The sequence below is a fragment of the Pungitius pungitius genome, chromosome 1 (genome assembly GCF_949316345.1).
Source record: "Pungitius pungitius chromosome 1, fPunPun2.1, whole genome shotgun sequence".
In the NCBI taxonomy this organism is placed as follows: domain Eukaryota; kingdom Metazoa; phylum Chordata; class Actinopteri; order Perciformes; family Gasterosteidae; genus Pungitius; species Pungitius pungitius.
In genome coordinates this window covers 11,651,177-11,663,898 of record NC_084900.1, presented here as the reverse complement: position 1 = coordinate 11,663,898, position 12,722 = coordinate 11,651,177, and the positions used below count along the sequence as shown (strand labels likewise).

Genomic DNA, 12,722 nt, shown 5'->3' with positions numbered 1-12,722 from the left:
TCAGCCTTCATTTAAAAAGAAAACATTAGCCGTGCTTGTGCTGGTTGGACTCGTATAAGTTTGAAATCTCAGAGTCATTTACTTTTTGCGTGAGGAGCCCGATTGTGAGACAAAGTCTGCCCCGAGCCCCATAAGCTTCCATACAAATCTGGCGACATTTAAAAAAAATAAACACAGCCGGTACACTTTTTGTAAACGGCTGTTTGAGCAGTTTTAAAACACACAGAGACATAAAAACTACACTCATGCGTTTGATAGGGTCTTGGGTCTCTCAAAATGTCATTATTTTTTGGCTACCCCATATAGTTTTGCTCCAGGAAGCATTTGTTTGAGGTGTGGATTTTGTCTAAATCTCTTCACTCTCTTCGCCGTGAGCTAATTAGCGACCAGCTGTTGATCTATGGCCATAAAGACGTAGCTCAGGGACGTGCAGGTTTAACCGTGGTTAGATAACGGTACGTATGGACGTGCAGGTTTAACCGTGGTTAGATAACTGTACGTATGGACGTGCAGGTTTAACCGTGGTTAGATAACGGTACGTATGGACGTGCGTGTCGTGAGTTGGGACGGAGACCCGGGATGAGCAGACAGTAAGTAATGTGGAGGCTGGACCGTAAGATATTTGAGACATGTGAGAGCCATAAGTACTAGATTGCTAGCTAGCTATACTGCTAACAAGGCTACTCCCCGCTGGAGACATAAACCGTGGGTGTGACGTTGTTCCTTCGGTGTTGTCATTAAGCTGCAGGCACGTGAGTTTATTTTCTTACGCGAGTGATACTATTAATAACCTTTTCGCGGACCGCAAGAAGGTCCGTAGGTTAATAAGCACGTCAAAAGTTACGGGGAGTGGCGTGACGTTGTTCCTTCGGGGATTGAGCTGCAGATACGTGAGTTTGTTTTCTTACGCGAATGACAGGAGATCGTTTGGTCTTTATTTTACACAACAGAGCGTCAACTTAATATACTATTAATAACCTTCATCGGACCGCAAGAAGGTCCGTCAGTTAATAAGCACGTCAAAAGTTACGGTGGACCAGCCGGGGTTAGGGGGGAGGAGGGGGTTCGCTGGTGGGCGAAACTGCGCACTGAGGAGTGAACAATTGTAATCGAGATGGGGGCTGTAGTATTTGTGTGTGTCCACTAACATTTAATTGTCCAAGTGAAACACGTAGTACTTGTATTAGTCATTGGCGCTGTATGCGTCCATGTTTATTTCACAAAACCGCGCATCTTTATGACGTCATCAAGACATGACGGTTAACTTATCCGGAAGTATCCAGGGGCGTTTCTGATGGGACCGCCACGAAGCTTTCAGTAATTTCTACACTATTTGCAAACTTTTGAGGCACTCACCAACCATGCAAAATGTTTTTATATTTTATTTTGACTTGTTGCCAGGATCTTCTCCTGTCTTGTTTATTCTGTGCACATGGGCAGGTGCCACTGTGTATGGTAGGTTGTGTCATCAGTGTATTAATGAGTGAGAGATGTCATCTAGTATTAAAGCTCTTTGAGTTGTCAGAAGACTAGCAAAGCGGTGTACAAGTTCATTAAGTTTGAATGAAAAAGATTCAGCAATGTTTAGAAGTAATTTAAGCTTTTATTAGTTCTGTATTTTGTCAAATTCATAGAAGCTTCCCCCATTTCTGTTTTTTCCAATTCTTTCAAGTTCGTTTCAGCTTTTCTCATTTCTGTATTTTTAGCAATTTTTAAATGTATTTCAGCCTTTTTTATTTCAGCAATGTTTAGAATAATTTCAGCTTTTATTATTTCTGTGATATCAAATTCATAGAAGCTTCTCCCATTTCTGTTTTTTTGATATTCTTTCAAGTTCATTTCAGCTTTTCTCATTCATGTATTTCAGCTTTTTCTATTCTTTCAGCAATGTTTAAAATAATTTCAGCTTGTTGCATTTTAAGCAACTTTTTGAAATTAATTCCAGCTTTTATTATTTCTGTGATTTCAAATTCATAGAAGCTTCTCCCATTTCAGTTTTTTTGCAATTGTTTCAAGTTCATTTCAGCTTTACTCATTTCTGTATTTTCAGCCATTTTAAAATGTATTTCAGCTTTTTCTATTCTTTCAGCAATATTTAGAATAATTTCAGCTTGTTTCATTTCTGTACTTTAAGCAACTTTTTGAAATTAACTTCAGCTTTTTGCATTCCAACGCATTTTCAGCAGGAAATGCATTTTCTAGTTAATAAGTGTTATGCAATTTTTAAAGGCAAAGGTCTCGAGATCATACTGGCCAAATTTGAAAAGAATTGGAATTAATCTCTGAGAGGAGTTCTTTTACAACATGAAAAAACAATGAAAATGAGCTAAAAATAGGGATAAATGCAGATACTCAATGATTAACTGCAGCACGTCTTCAAATAATATAGAAAAATTAGAGTGGGTTTAGGGGTGCAATATACAGTATACATCTTGCCAGATTAAGCAACACACATTGCAAAGTTTATTGTTCCATATCTTCTAAAAACAATGAGATATCAACAAACTTTATATGATTTAGGATCACATTAAATTAATAATTATCAACGCAAAAATTTGTAAATATCGGAATCAGCGTTTAGGAGGAGTTGGCAAAAGTGTGTTTTTTTTTTAATTCAAAATTGGGGAAAGTCTAAATCGGCGCATTTAAATGCCATGATTTACTTTGTTGTAGAGCATAATCAAGAGCATGCGTGTGTCTAATTTCAAGTAAAATGGGCATCAAGGGAAAAGAGCCTGTATGTCCCGTCTGTATGTCACTCCGCAGCATTCCAAAAATGGAAAAAAAATATGCGGTTCATTGGCTGCATGAACTACAGCAACAACCATGAATCCAAGCTACAACGGGCAAAATGGACAAACTCAAGGCTTTTTCAACACAAGTCCGTGCTGCATACTAACCATGAGGTTAAAGCGCTCACTGTTGCAACGTGCTGCAGGAGTCATCCCCCTGTTGGCTACCATTTGCCAACGCATGAGGTTAGTACAAGATCTTTGCTGCTCAACCTTATGTTAACTGGACATTTGAGGCTTATTCACATACAGACATTAGTAACGAAATCTTAACGACTGAAACTCATCATGCATTATTTATCAATAATGCCATAATACCATTTAACAATCAGACGTCAGAACCTGAATTAGAATGTTCCCTGTATCAGTGTGGATGCAGCCCTGAAGTCTCCGTCACAATGTGTGTGCGTTGAGCTGAGCTGAGCTCTGGTCGATGACGTTATATCCCCGAATGCTGGCCTAGTTGTCGGAGTTCCTAATAAATCTTGCATGGGATGACGTCGTGCAACCATGACAAAGGGCTATGTAGTGGCCATTTGTCCATAAACTTAAACCAAACAAATAATAACAAACTTCTCAAATGGCCACTTGAGGCTAGGTCATGGTTAGGCTTTACGCAGGTTCAGAGGTACCAAAGCAAAGTGCTGTCCATACCAAGATTGAGTTGAAGGAGGTTTATTCACACACATAAGTAAGCTCACAGACATTCCTGCTGCCTCTCTCACGCTGGTAAAAAACCATATGCCCTCCTAGCCTGAAGCACCTCCCACCTTGACCTACTTTATGCAAATGAACATAACACCATGTGACCAATAAACGACAATACAAGTAAAGCATAAATACAAAATAAACCAAATTAACCTTAGCAAGAAAATAAATGAATAAATGAAGCTATAAATTAACTCAAGCCCAAAATAAACAAAAATAACAATATAGCTCCAACAACCCAGCCCCTAATTGTGACGGTACTTTACCCACAATTAACCTTTATCAAAAAAGGAGCTATTCTCTAATTGTAGCTTAAGCATTAAACTGAAATCTTCACATCTTTGCATTCTCCACACCTGAAAGAAACAAATAGATGGAAGACAGAGATAGGAGAAAGAATGAATTGTATAGTCAATTATTTGCCTCCAAGAGAAGACAGAGCTTGGTTATTGGTCTGTCCAGGATGCTGTTCTTCGTTTGGACCTTCACCGAGCGAACCAGTCCTCTGGAGTTAGCTGTGGTGCTTAGAACTCTGCCCATCATCCATGAGCCTCTTGGAGCTGTGGCATCAGCGATTACAACAATATCTCCTGGAATAAAGTTTCTCTTCTGCTTCATCCACTTTTGCCTTTCTTGCATTACAAGCAAATACTCTGCTGTCCACCTTTTCCAGAAAAGCTCCGCAACGTACTGCACTTGCCTCCATCTCCTCTTAATGTACAGATCAGATTTCTCGAACAGACCTAATGGCAGAATAGGCTTGCCTTTTAACAGGAGAATGTGATTTGGAGTAAGCGCTTCTAAATCATTGGGATCTTCTGAAGCCTTAGTTATTGGCCGGTCATTGAGTATCGCTTCCACCTCGCAAAACAGCGTTTGCAGGCCTTCCTCGTCCAGCAGTTGATGTCCAACAACAGAGGTAAGTACACTGCGCACAGAGCGAATCAAACGTTCCCAAACGCCACCTTGGTGAGATGCAGCTGGGGTGTTAAAACTCCACGTCATTCCTTCCTGCACAAAAGTCCTTTCAATTTTAGAATGATTTAAAGCGGCCAATGCCTGCCTCAGTTCCTTCTTCGCACCAACAAAATTTGTGCCGTTATCTGACCTTATACTTATCACAGGTCCTCTTCTGCAGATAAATCTTCGCACAGCATTGATGCAGGAGTCTGTGTCGAGGGAGTGCGCCACCTCAAGGTGTACTGCGCGGCTACTCATACAAGTAAATATCACTCCATATCGCTTCAGCATAGTTCTACCTCTCCTCACCTCCAATGGTCCAAAATAGTCCACTCCCGCATTTGTAAAGGGTGCGTTATCAGGCACAACTCGTTCCTCCGGTAAGTCGGACATCTTCTGTTCTCCAAGCTTTCCTCTGTACCTTCTGCACACTGTACATTGTGAGAGAATCTTCCTGGCCGCAGAGTTGGCATTTATGATCCAATACTTCTGTCTCAATCTGTGCAGCATGTGATTGCGTCCAGCATGTCCAAGTTGGCAATGGATGTAACGCAATATGAGCTGGGAAACGTGCAAATCCTTTGACAGAATCACAGGATGCTTTACCTCCCACGGCAGTGCAGATTTAAACAGACGTCCACCAACTCTGAGGATGCCATCTTCGATGAAGGGGTCGAGGCGATACAGAGGACTGTCTTTAAAAACAGTCTTTGGGTCACGTTTTAGTGAGGAAATTTCAGTACTGAATCTTTGGTTTTGCGCAAACTGAATTATTGCCTTTTCGGCTTCCTCCAAGCGCTCTGGTGTCAAGCTGGATTTTCCAAGTGCGGCTTTGAATTTTTTAATCTCCTTTTCCACATTCTCATTCTGGTTGACCACATATTCTTTCCTCTTTTGGCTCAAAAGTAAAAGTCTTTCTTTCAGCTCCATCAGCCAGGCCACTGATGTTTTAAGCTTTCTCCAGGATGAAAAATAGTGAATGAGCTGACTGAGGGGATTGTCACTGTGTATTGTAACAACATTCACCTTGAGTTCCCTTTTCACCTCCGTATCATCAGATGGAATGGAAGAGGAGTCCAAGTCAAGCTTTGGCCACCTGGTGGGGGGCAAGAGCAAAAAGTCCGGTCCTTTTAGCCACTTTCCTTTCCCAAACTCCTGAGCTCTTAGTCCTCGAGAAGCTTCATCTGCAGGATTGTCTTTGGTGTTTACATACCTCCACTGATCTTTGTCTGTGGATTCTCTTATGGTGCTGACACGATTGGCAACATATGTGTGAAAGCGCTTTGTTTCATTGAAGATGTACTTGAGAACAGTAGTGCTATCAGTCCAAAAGAATGACCTTTGCAATGGCAACTGTAGCTCTTTCAACAGCATTGTGTTCACTCGAACAGCAAGCACAGCTGCAGCAAGTTCAAGGCGTGGAATGGTTAGTTGCTTTAGAGGAGCGACACGAGCCTTGCCTGTGATAAATGAAACATGCACATTGTCAGTGCTCTCCAATCTCAAGTATGAAACAGTGCCATATCCTGTTTGACTGGCATCTGAAAAATGATGCAGTTCTGCTTTCACTTGTGTTCCAAAGGTTTTGGGTTTAATACACCGTTCCACCTTAAATCCACTCATATGCTGAAGTTCAGAGAGCCACTCAGACCAATGTTCGGAGACGTCATGGGGAACTGGCTCATCCCACTTGAAGTTCATTCTGCACAGCTCCTGTAACAGTGACTTGGCAGGTATTATAAAAGGAGACAGAAACCCCAGCGGGTCGTAAAGAGAGCTCACCACAGAAAGGATGCCCCTCCTAGTGTGTGGACGTTCCTGCACTGCAGTCCTGAAGCTGAACGTATCTCCTTGAACACACCATTGCATCCCCAGAGCTCTTTCCACAGGGAGTTGATCTCTGTCCAAATCCATGTTCCCCAAACCCACTGCTCTGATGTCACTAGGAATAAGTGCAAACACATTTGAGTTATTTGTGACCCACTTTTGGAGATGGAAGCCGCCCTTTTTACAGAGAGATGTTAATCCATGTATGAGCTCCACTGCATCTTCCTCTGTCACAGTAGACTTAAGACAGTCATCCACGTAGAAATTTGTCTTGACTGTACGGAGGACATCGGGTGAGTATTGCAGTGCATTATCCTCAGCAGTTCTCCTCAGTGCATAGTTTGAGCAGCTTGGTGAGGATACAGCTCCAAACAAATGCACGCACATCCTGTATTCCTCTGGCTCCGCTGTAGCGTCTCCATTGGGCCACCATAGAAAGCGCAAGAAGTTAACGTGCTTATATGGAACCCGGACCTGATGGAACATGGCGTTGATATCAGCCATAACAGCGATGGGCTCTTCTCTAAACCGAAGGAGGACACCAATTAGCGTGTTAGTAAAGTCTGGGCCCTGCAGGAGCTGACTGTTCAATGATGTACCCTTATAAGTACAGCCGCAATCAAACACAACACGCAACTTTCCTTTGGTTGGATGATGTACACCATGGTGGGGAATGTACCACACCTTTCCTTGTTCCAGAGTGGGGTCATTTGTGGGAACCTTTTCTGCATATCCTTGTTTTAACATGTTGTTAAGGAAATCAACGTATTGAGCCTTGAATGAAATATCTCTATTAAATCTCCTCTTCAGGCCTTGGAGTCTTTGTAGTGCGATGCAGCGATTATTTGGCAAAACAGGATTGTCAACTCTGAAAGGTAAGTCAATGTAATAATGTTCATTGTTAAGCACTGTCGTACTCTCCACAATTTTCATGAATTTAATGTCTTCTCTTGACATCTCAAGTTGTTCATCACTTGTTCTTTCAATAAAGTCATGATTATACTGTTGCATCAACATACTTTCCAAGTGTTCCACAGATATGTGATTAGCAGTTACAACAATGCATCCTGATTTGACACCAGTACCTTCAGAGTCTCCAGCACGAAGAGGCCCGTTTATGACCCAGCCAACTCTGGTCCTCACTGCATACGGTCCACCGCATTGACTGTTTATCAGTTCCCATGGCTCCAAAACTTTAGAAGAGTCGGTTCCAATGAGCAAGTCTACATCTGCATCTACTTCATGTAGCCTAATGCTACTCAAATACGCCCATTTGGCAACATCATCCTGACATGGCACATTGACTTTAGATACAGGCATTTTTGTTTGTGTCAGAACAGATGGTAGCTCAATAAAATCATCGGTGTCGAATCCAGACACCTCCAGACCGGTAACGATAGTAGTGTTAATGGTTTTAGTCTGCCCCATTGTCCTCAACATTACATTACAGTTTTTTCCTGATACTCCCAGCCTTTCAGCCAAACTTGTAGTACAGAAGGTACCAGAGCTCCCAGGATCCAGGAAAGCATAAGTATGCACAACTCTATTACTTTTCTGACTTTTCACCTGCACAGCCACAATGGAAAAGACGGCAGTATCCTCATCACCAGCCCCAATATGACCACACGTCTGCTGCTTCCCGGGTACAGTGCTTACAGTTTCTTTGGAGGTTATCCTTGTAATATCCTTCTCCACATGCAGGACAGATGGGTGTTTCCTGTGACACACTTCACAATCCAAACGACTCCTACAGTCTTTGCTCGTGTGTCCATGTTTCAAGCACCCAAAACAAACGCCCTTCTCCTTTAGAAACTGAATCTTGTCCTGTTGTGTCTTTCTTCTAAACTGAAAGCATTTTTCCAGAGTGTGATTGGTAAGATAGCAGAACATACATTTGAGCTGGTTACTGTGAGCTGTCGAGTTTTCCATTTCTCTATGTCCATCCTTTGGTGCATTAATGCTGGTGGCAAATGTACCACTTTTCCTTTTCTGGTTAACTTGCATGGATAGCTTTGTATAGCTGGCTGGAGAAACATCATTAATATTTCCAAACAGAGGATCTGAAACAATTTTGACTTGTTTTTCAATAAAATTCACAAAATCAACAAACACTGCTCTGTTTCCAGTTTGTTCCAGTATGTCACATGCCACATTTCTCCACTTTTCCCTCAGCTTGTATGGGAGTTTCATTAGGATCGTCCTGAGGTTAGCTGGCATGTCCAACTCCTTCATATACTTTATATGATGTACTATATTGGAGCAACCTCGAAGGAACAAAGCAAATGACTGCAAAGCATTAACATCCTCAGGTTTTATTGAGGGCCAGTTGTTGATTTTGTCCATGTAAGCAGAAGAGATCTTATGTTCACTGCCAAAATGTTCAATCAAAAGCGCTTTTGCTCTTTGATAACCTGGTTCAGAGGGCATATGTTGACAACTTCTTACAATGTCTCTTGGTTGCCCCCTTGTATACTGTTCTAGAAAGTACAAACAATCACTGAAATTTTGAGTTTTATCCTCAATGCAATTTTCAAAGGCTCTGAGAAAAGATTTGAAATACAGGGGATCACCATCAAATACAGGTATATTTCTCATAGGCAGGGCAGAGGCTGTGTTTTGTTGGACCAACAGCGTAGTTATTTCATTTTGACGCTGCATGATGTTCAAAATGTCCAGAGAATTGATGGGTTGAACACCAACAGGGACAGAATTTAACAAGCGACTGGAGGTAGGTTCAAAGCTTTTATTGGTGGGCACATAGCGTTCAGCATTCGGATTTAGTTCATATGTCCCTTGAGTTTCTGACCTTTTCAAGTAAGAATTCATACCATCTGATGTTTGAGATGCACATCTTGACACGTTACCGCCACACTTTGAGCTTACTTCCAGAACCTCCAATTTTGCATTTGTCACCTTTAATTCTGCCTCCAGAGCAAGTTGTTCCTTTTCTCTCCTTAAATGTTCCTGTTTCTTACGCAAGTCCTCTTGTTCAAGTCGTATTTGTTCCTCCTGATCCTCCAAAATATGCCTTTGTTTCAGAGCAACCATGCGTTCCTGTAACGCTGCTCTTTCTGCTTGCGCTAATAGTTTTGCGGATGAACTGGATGAAGTCTTTGAGAGCTTAGAACCAGCCTTTGAACACATTGCAGAACCTTTATTGGATACACTGTCCTCAGGCCCAATACCAGTTGGATTATCAGGTGGTTTAATCGGAAGTTCATATGAATGGCCTGTGTTTGATAACCAACCTTTGACGTCATCAATAAAGCTTGAAAAACACTTTTCCTTTTGTTCAAAATATTTATCTTGTTTCTCCTTCTCATCCTGAGGTATGTCCAGTGACATAAATGACAAATGATGTTGTTTTGCCTCATCAACACATATTATCATTTGATCCAAAAGAGACTTGACTGCATCAATATTGTCTGCAGAATGCATCAACTTATCCATCTGATTCATACACGATTTGGCTCGTCTGCATTGCATCGATCTCTTTTCCTGACACGTTTGCATAAAAAACATCATTCCTTTAGCAGTAAAACTTGTGCGTCTTCTTGTAGGAAGCGCCGTGTCGCTCGTGGCTTTAGATGCAACGTCAGACATTTTACTCTTTGTTGATGTCGGTCATGTACACACACAGAGTTGTTTGCCAAGACTGAATAAAGCACATACCTTGTGGAACTTTGCTTGTTGCGGTGGTTGCCTTTGTACACAGAGTTGAATGCACGCAGTAGCTGTTGTTGTTGCGCGCGGCCGTGCGCATCACCTGTGAAGGCTTTGGGCCTTTGCGAATTCAAATTGCAGCAGATAATGTCCTCCACTCCGTAGTGCAGCTCCAGCGCTCCAGTATTGTCACCGTTATCCAGTACGGTGTCCAAGGAAACTTTACACTGTCGGATGGGTCGTATTATTCAATGTTTGCACTGTATCCAGCCCACGCCTCCCTCACTCCTAGGCCCTTTCCTTTGTTTGTCTCCCGCATCCAGGTGAGTAATCCACTTTCCAAACGGTAATCCAGCAAACGACAAGTCCAGTATCCACGTAAACCAACGATATATCCAGGGCGGGTTTTTTACTTAATGTAGTGGCCATTTGTCCATAAACTTAAACCAAACAAATAATAACAAACTTCTCAAATGGCCACTTGAGGCTAGGTCATGGTTAGGCTTTACGCAGGTTCAGAGGTACCAAAGCAAAGTGCTGTCCATACCAAGATTGAGTTGAAGGAGGTTTATTCACACACATAAGTAAGCTCACAGACATTCCTGCTGCCTCTCTCACGCTGGTAAAAAACCATATGCCCTCCTAGCCTGAAGCACCTCCCACCTTGACCTACTTTATGCAAATGAACATAACACCATGTGACCAATAAACGACAATACAAGTAAAGCATAAATACAAAATAAACCAAATTAACCTTAGCAAGAAAATAAATGAATAAATGAAGCTATAAATTAACTCAAGCCCAAAATAAACAAAAATAACAATATAGCTCCAACAGGCTATTATGGGCTTACATGGCTTCTGTGCACCTAGATGTGACGTTTTAGAACATCCGCCATGCCAGCTTCCACCCGCAGTAAAATTTATCATCAAGGGGTGTCATAGCTGAGTACAGTACAGGGGATATGACTATTCTATAGTTCATTGGAAAACAAATGACATTTATTAAATGCCATTCCAATATTGAGTTGGAACCGGAAATACAGCAAGACAAAGCCCAGCGGGGGAGTGCTAAGTCAGCCTGATGGCACATGACTGTGTCATGTTAATGGACATAAGCCGAGCTCTCCTTTCCGTTTAAGGGTCCTTCTGGTTCATTTAAAGTGGGTCTTTCAGTGTAAGAACCACTTGGCCACCCACTGGAAAAGTAATGGTACGACTGTGATCAAACTGAAGATTTGTATTTTTGCATATCATTCTTGTAGGTTGGCCCACAGGTTGTGCTGATATTGTACTCATCGAAGTACGAGCTGAGGATATCTCCAACAGGGTGACACATGAGCTAGCTGGTTGAAAGCAAACTAACACGTGTACAATACACTGCACGCAAATGTTAAAACATGGTGTTTGTTTACTGACACATCAACACACACACACACACACACACACACACACACACACACACACATAAACGCTGTTCCTTCCTCTCCCATGCTTCCTTGAGACAGGTCACATACAGTGACACCATCCTCATAGCTGTGATGTCACCCGTGGGCGGGCACGGTCCCATCCCCGATGTTGCTCTGACCACAGTTGCCCTGGTTACTGGTCCCCGAGCGGGTTTGGCCAGGAGAAGTCTGGCGCTCACGAGGGAGAACACTCACCCCCAGGAAGATGTTCTTGGAGGAGTCGAAGCCGGCGGCGTAGATGCGGGCTGTGTAGGGAGCACTGCGTTCGCACATGATGCGGCAGGCGTAGCGGGAGATGGTGCTCTGGGCTGACTGGCCTCCGCCGCCGCCCTCCCCTGCTGAGCCCCCACCCTGACCACTGCTGCAGCCCGCCGTGTCCGTCACCACAAAGTCGATCATGCTCTCTGTGGACCGACCAATCTGACGGAACCCGGAGAGAGGAATCAATATTTTGAAAAAACATGACCAGAAGATGAACCGTAGAGAATCACAGTTGTTAGCTAGACTAAACATATTTTCCTACTCACGTGGGTATTTAACCATTCAGATACTATTAGCAGTGCTTGTCTTTGAGACGTCCACCTTGGAATACTAAATCATCTGTTACTGACCAAATTAGTTGTTTTTCAAATTGTTGCTTCCCTCAAAGACAACTTCCAATATATCGTCAGGCCAGTTGTAATAGTAATGGCTCAGGTGTCTCACAGACTTGCCATTGCCTGCCAGTGCTGTCTCTCCACAATTGTGCGACAACAAGGATGTATTAACTTTACTTAGGAGGTAGGAAGAAGAACAGAAAAATACATGATTTTGAACGAAATGTTTAGGCTCTCTCAAGCTGGAAGAAGCTAATCAGCTCTCCAGAATATACTCTACTTTTGGGCAGTCTGCGTTTGCAGGGCGGAGTTTACCAACGGGCCAATTAACTTTCCCTAACTTTCACAGATATAAGTGAAATTATAAGGTTCTCTCACCCATTTATGCTACTTTCTAATGGCCTTTTTACATTTAACGTGCCTTTTTTCTACAGTATCGCAAAAAGGTCAAATATGAAGGTGGCATGGCACTAGTCTTTGCGAGTGTGTGTGTGGCAAACACTGACCTGAAACATGTCTGTGTTGGTGTCATGGGTGTACTCCACAATGACAGAGTGGCTCCGTGACAATGTGTAGGAGATGCTGTGCTGGCTTTTGTTGCTGAGTGCCTGCCAACAGAAGAGACATTATCCAGGTCACATGACAAGTAGAGCTGAAGGTCTGGCCTCCAGCACAATATACCAGAGGACATTTCCTGTTCCAGAGGG

The 12,722-nt window shown here is 42.6% G+C and overlaps 1 protein-coding gene across 4 annotated transcripts in view; it reads right to left on the bottom strand.

The window, feature by feature from the left end:
* peli3 (pellino E3 ubiquitin protein ligase family member 3) overlaps nucleotides 1-12,722 on the bottom strand; it is a 36,877-nt gene that overhangs the window by 11,924 nt on the left and 12,231 nt on the right. For all 4 annotated transcript variants that reach the window (XM_037480312.2, XM_037480311.2, XM_037480310.2 and 1 more), the window contains exons 4-5: nucleotides 12,522-12,623; nucleotides 11,615-11,839 (exon numbers count right to left, since the gene is read on the bottom strand). In XM_037480312.2, the coding sequence (XP_037336209.1) occupies nucleotides 11,615-11,839; nucleotides 12,522-12,623 (327 nt within the window). The remainder of the gene's footprint in view (nucleotides 1-11,614; nucleotides 11,840-12,521; nucleotides 12,624-12,722) is intronic.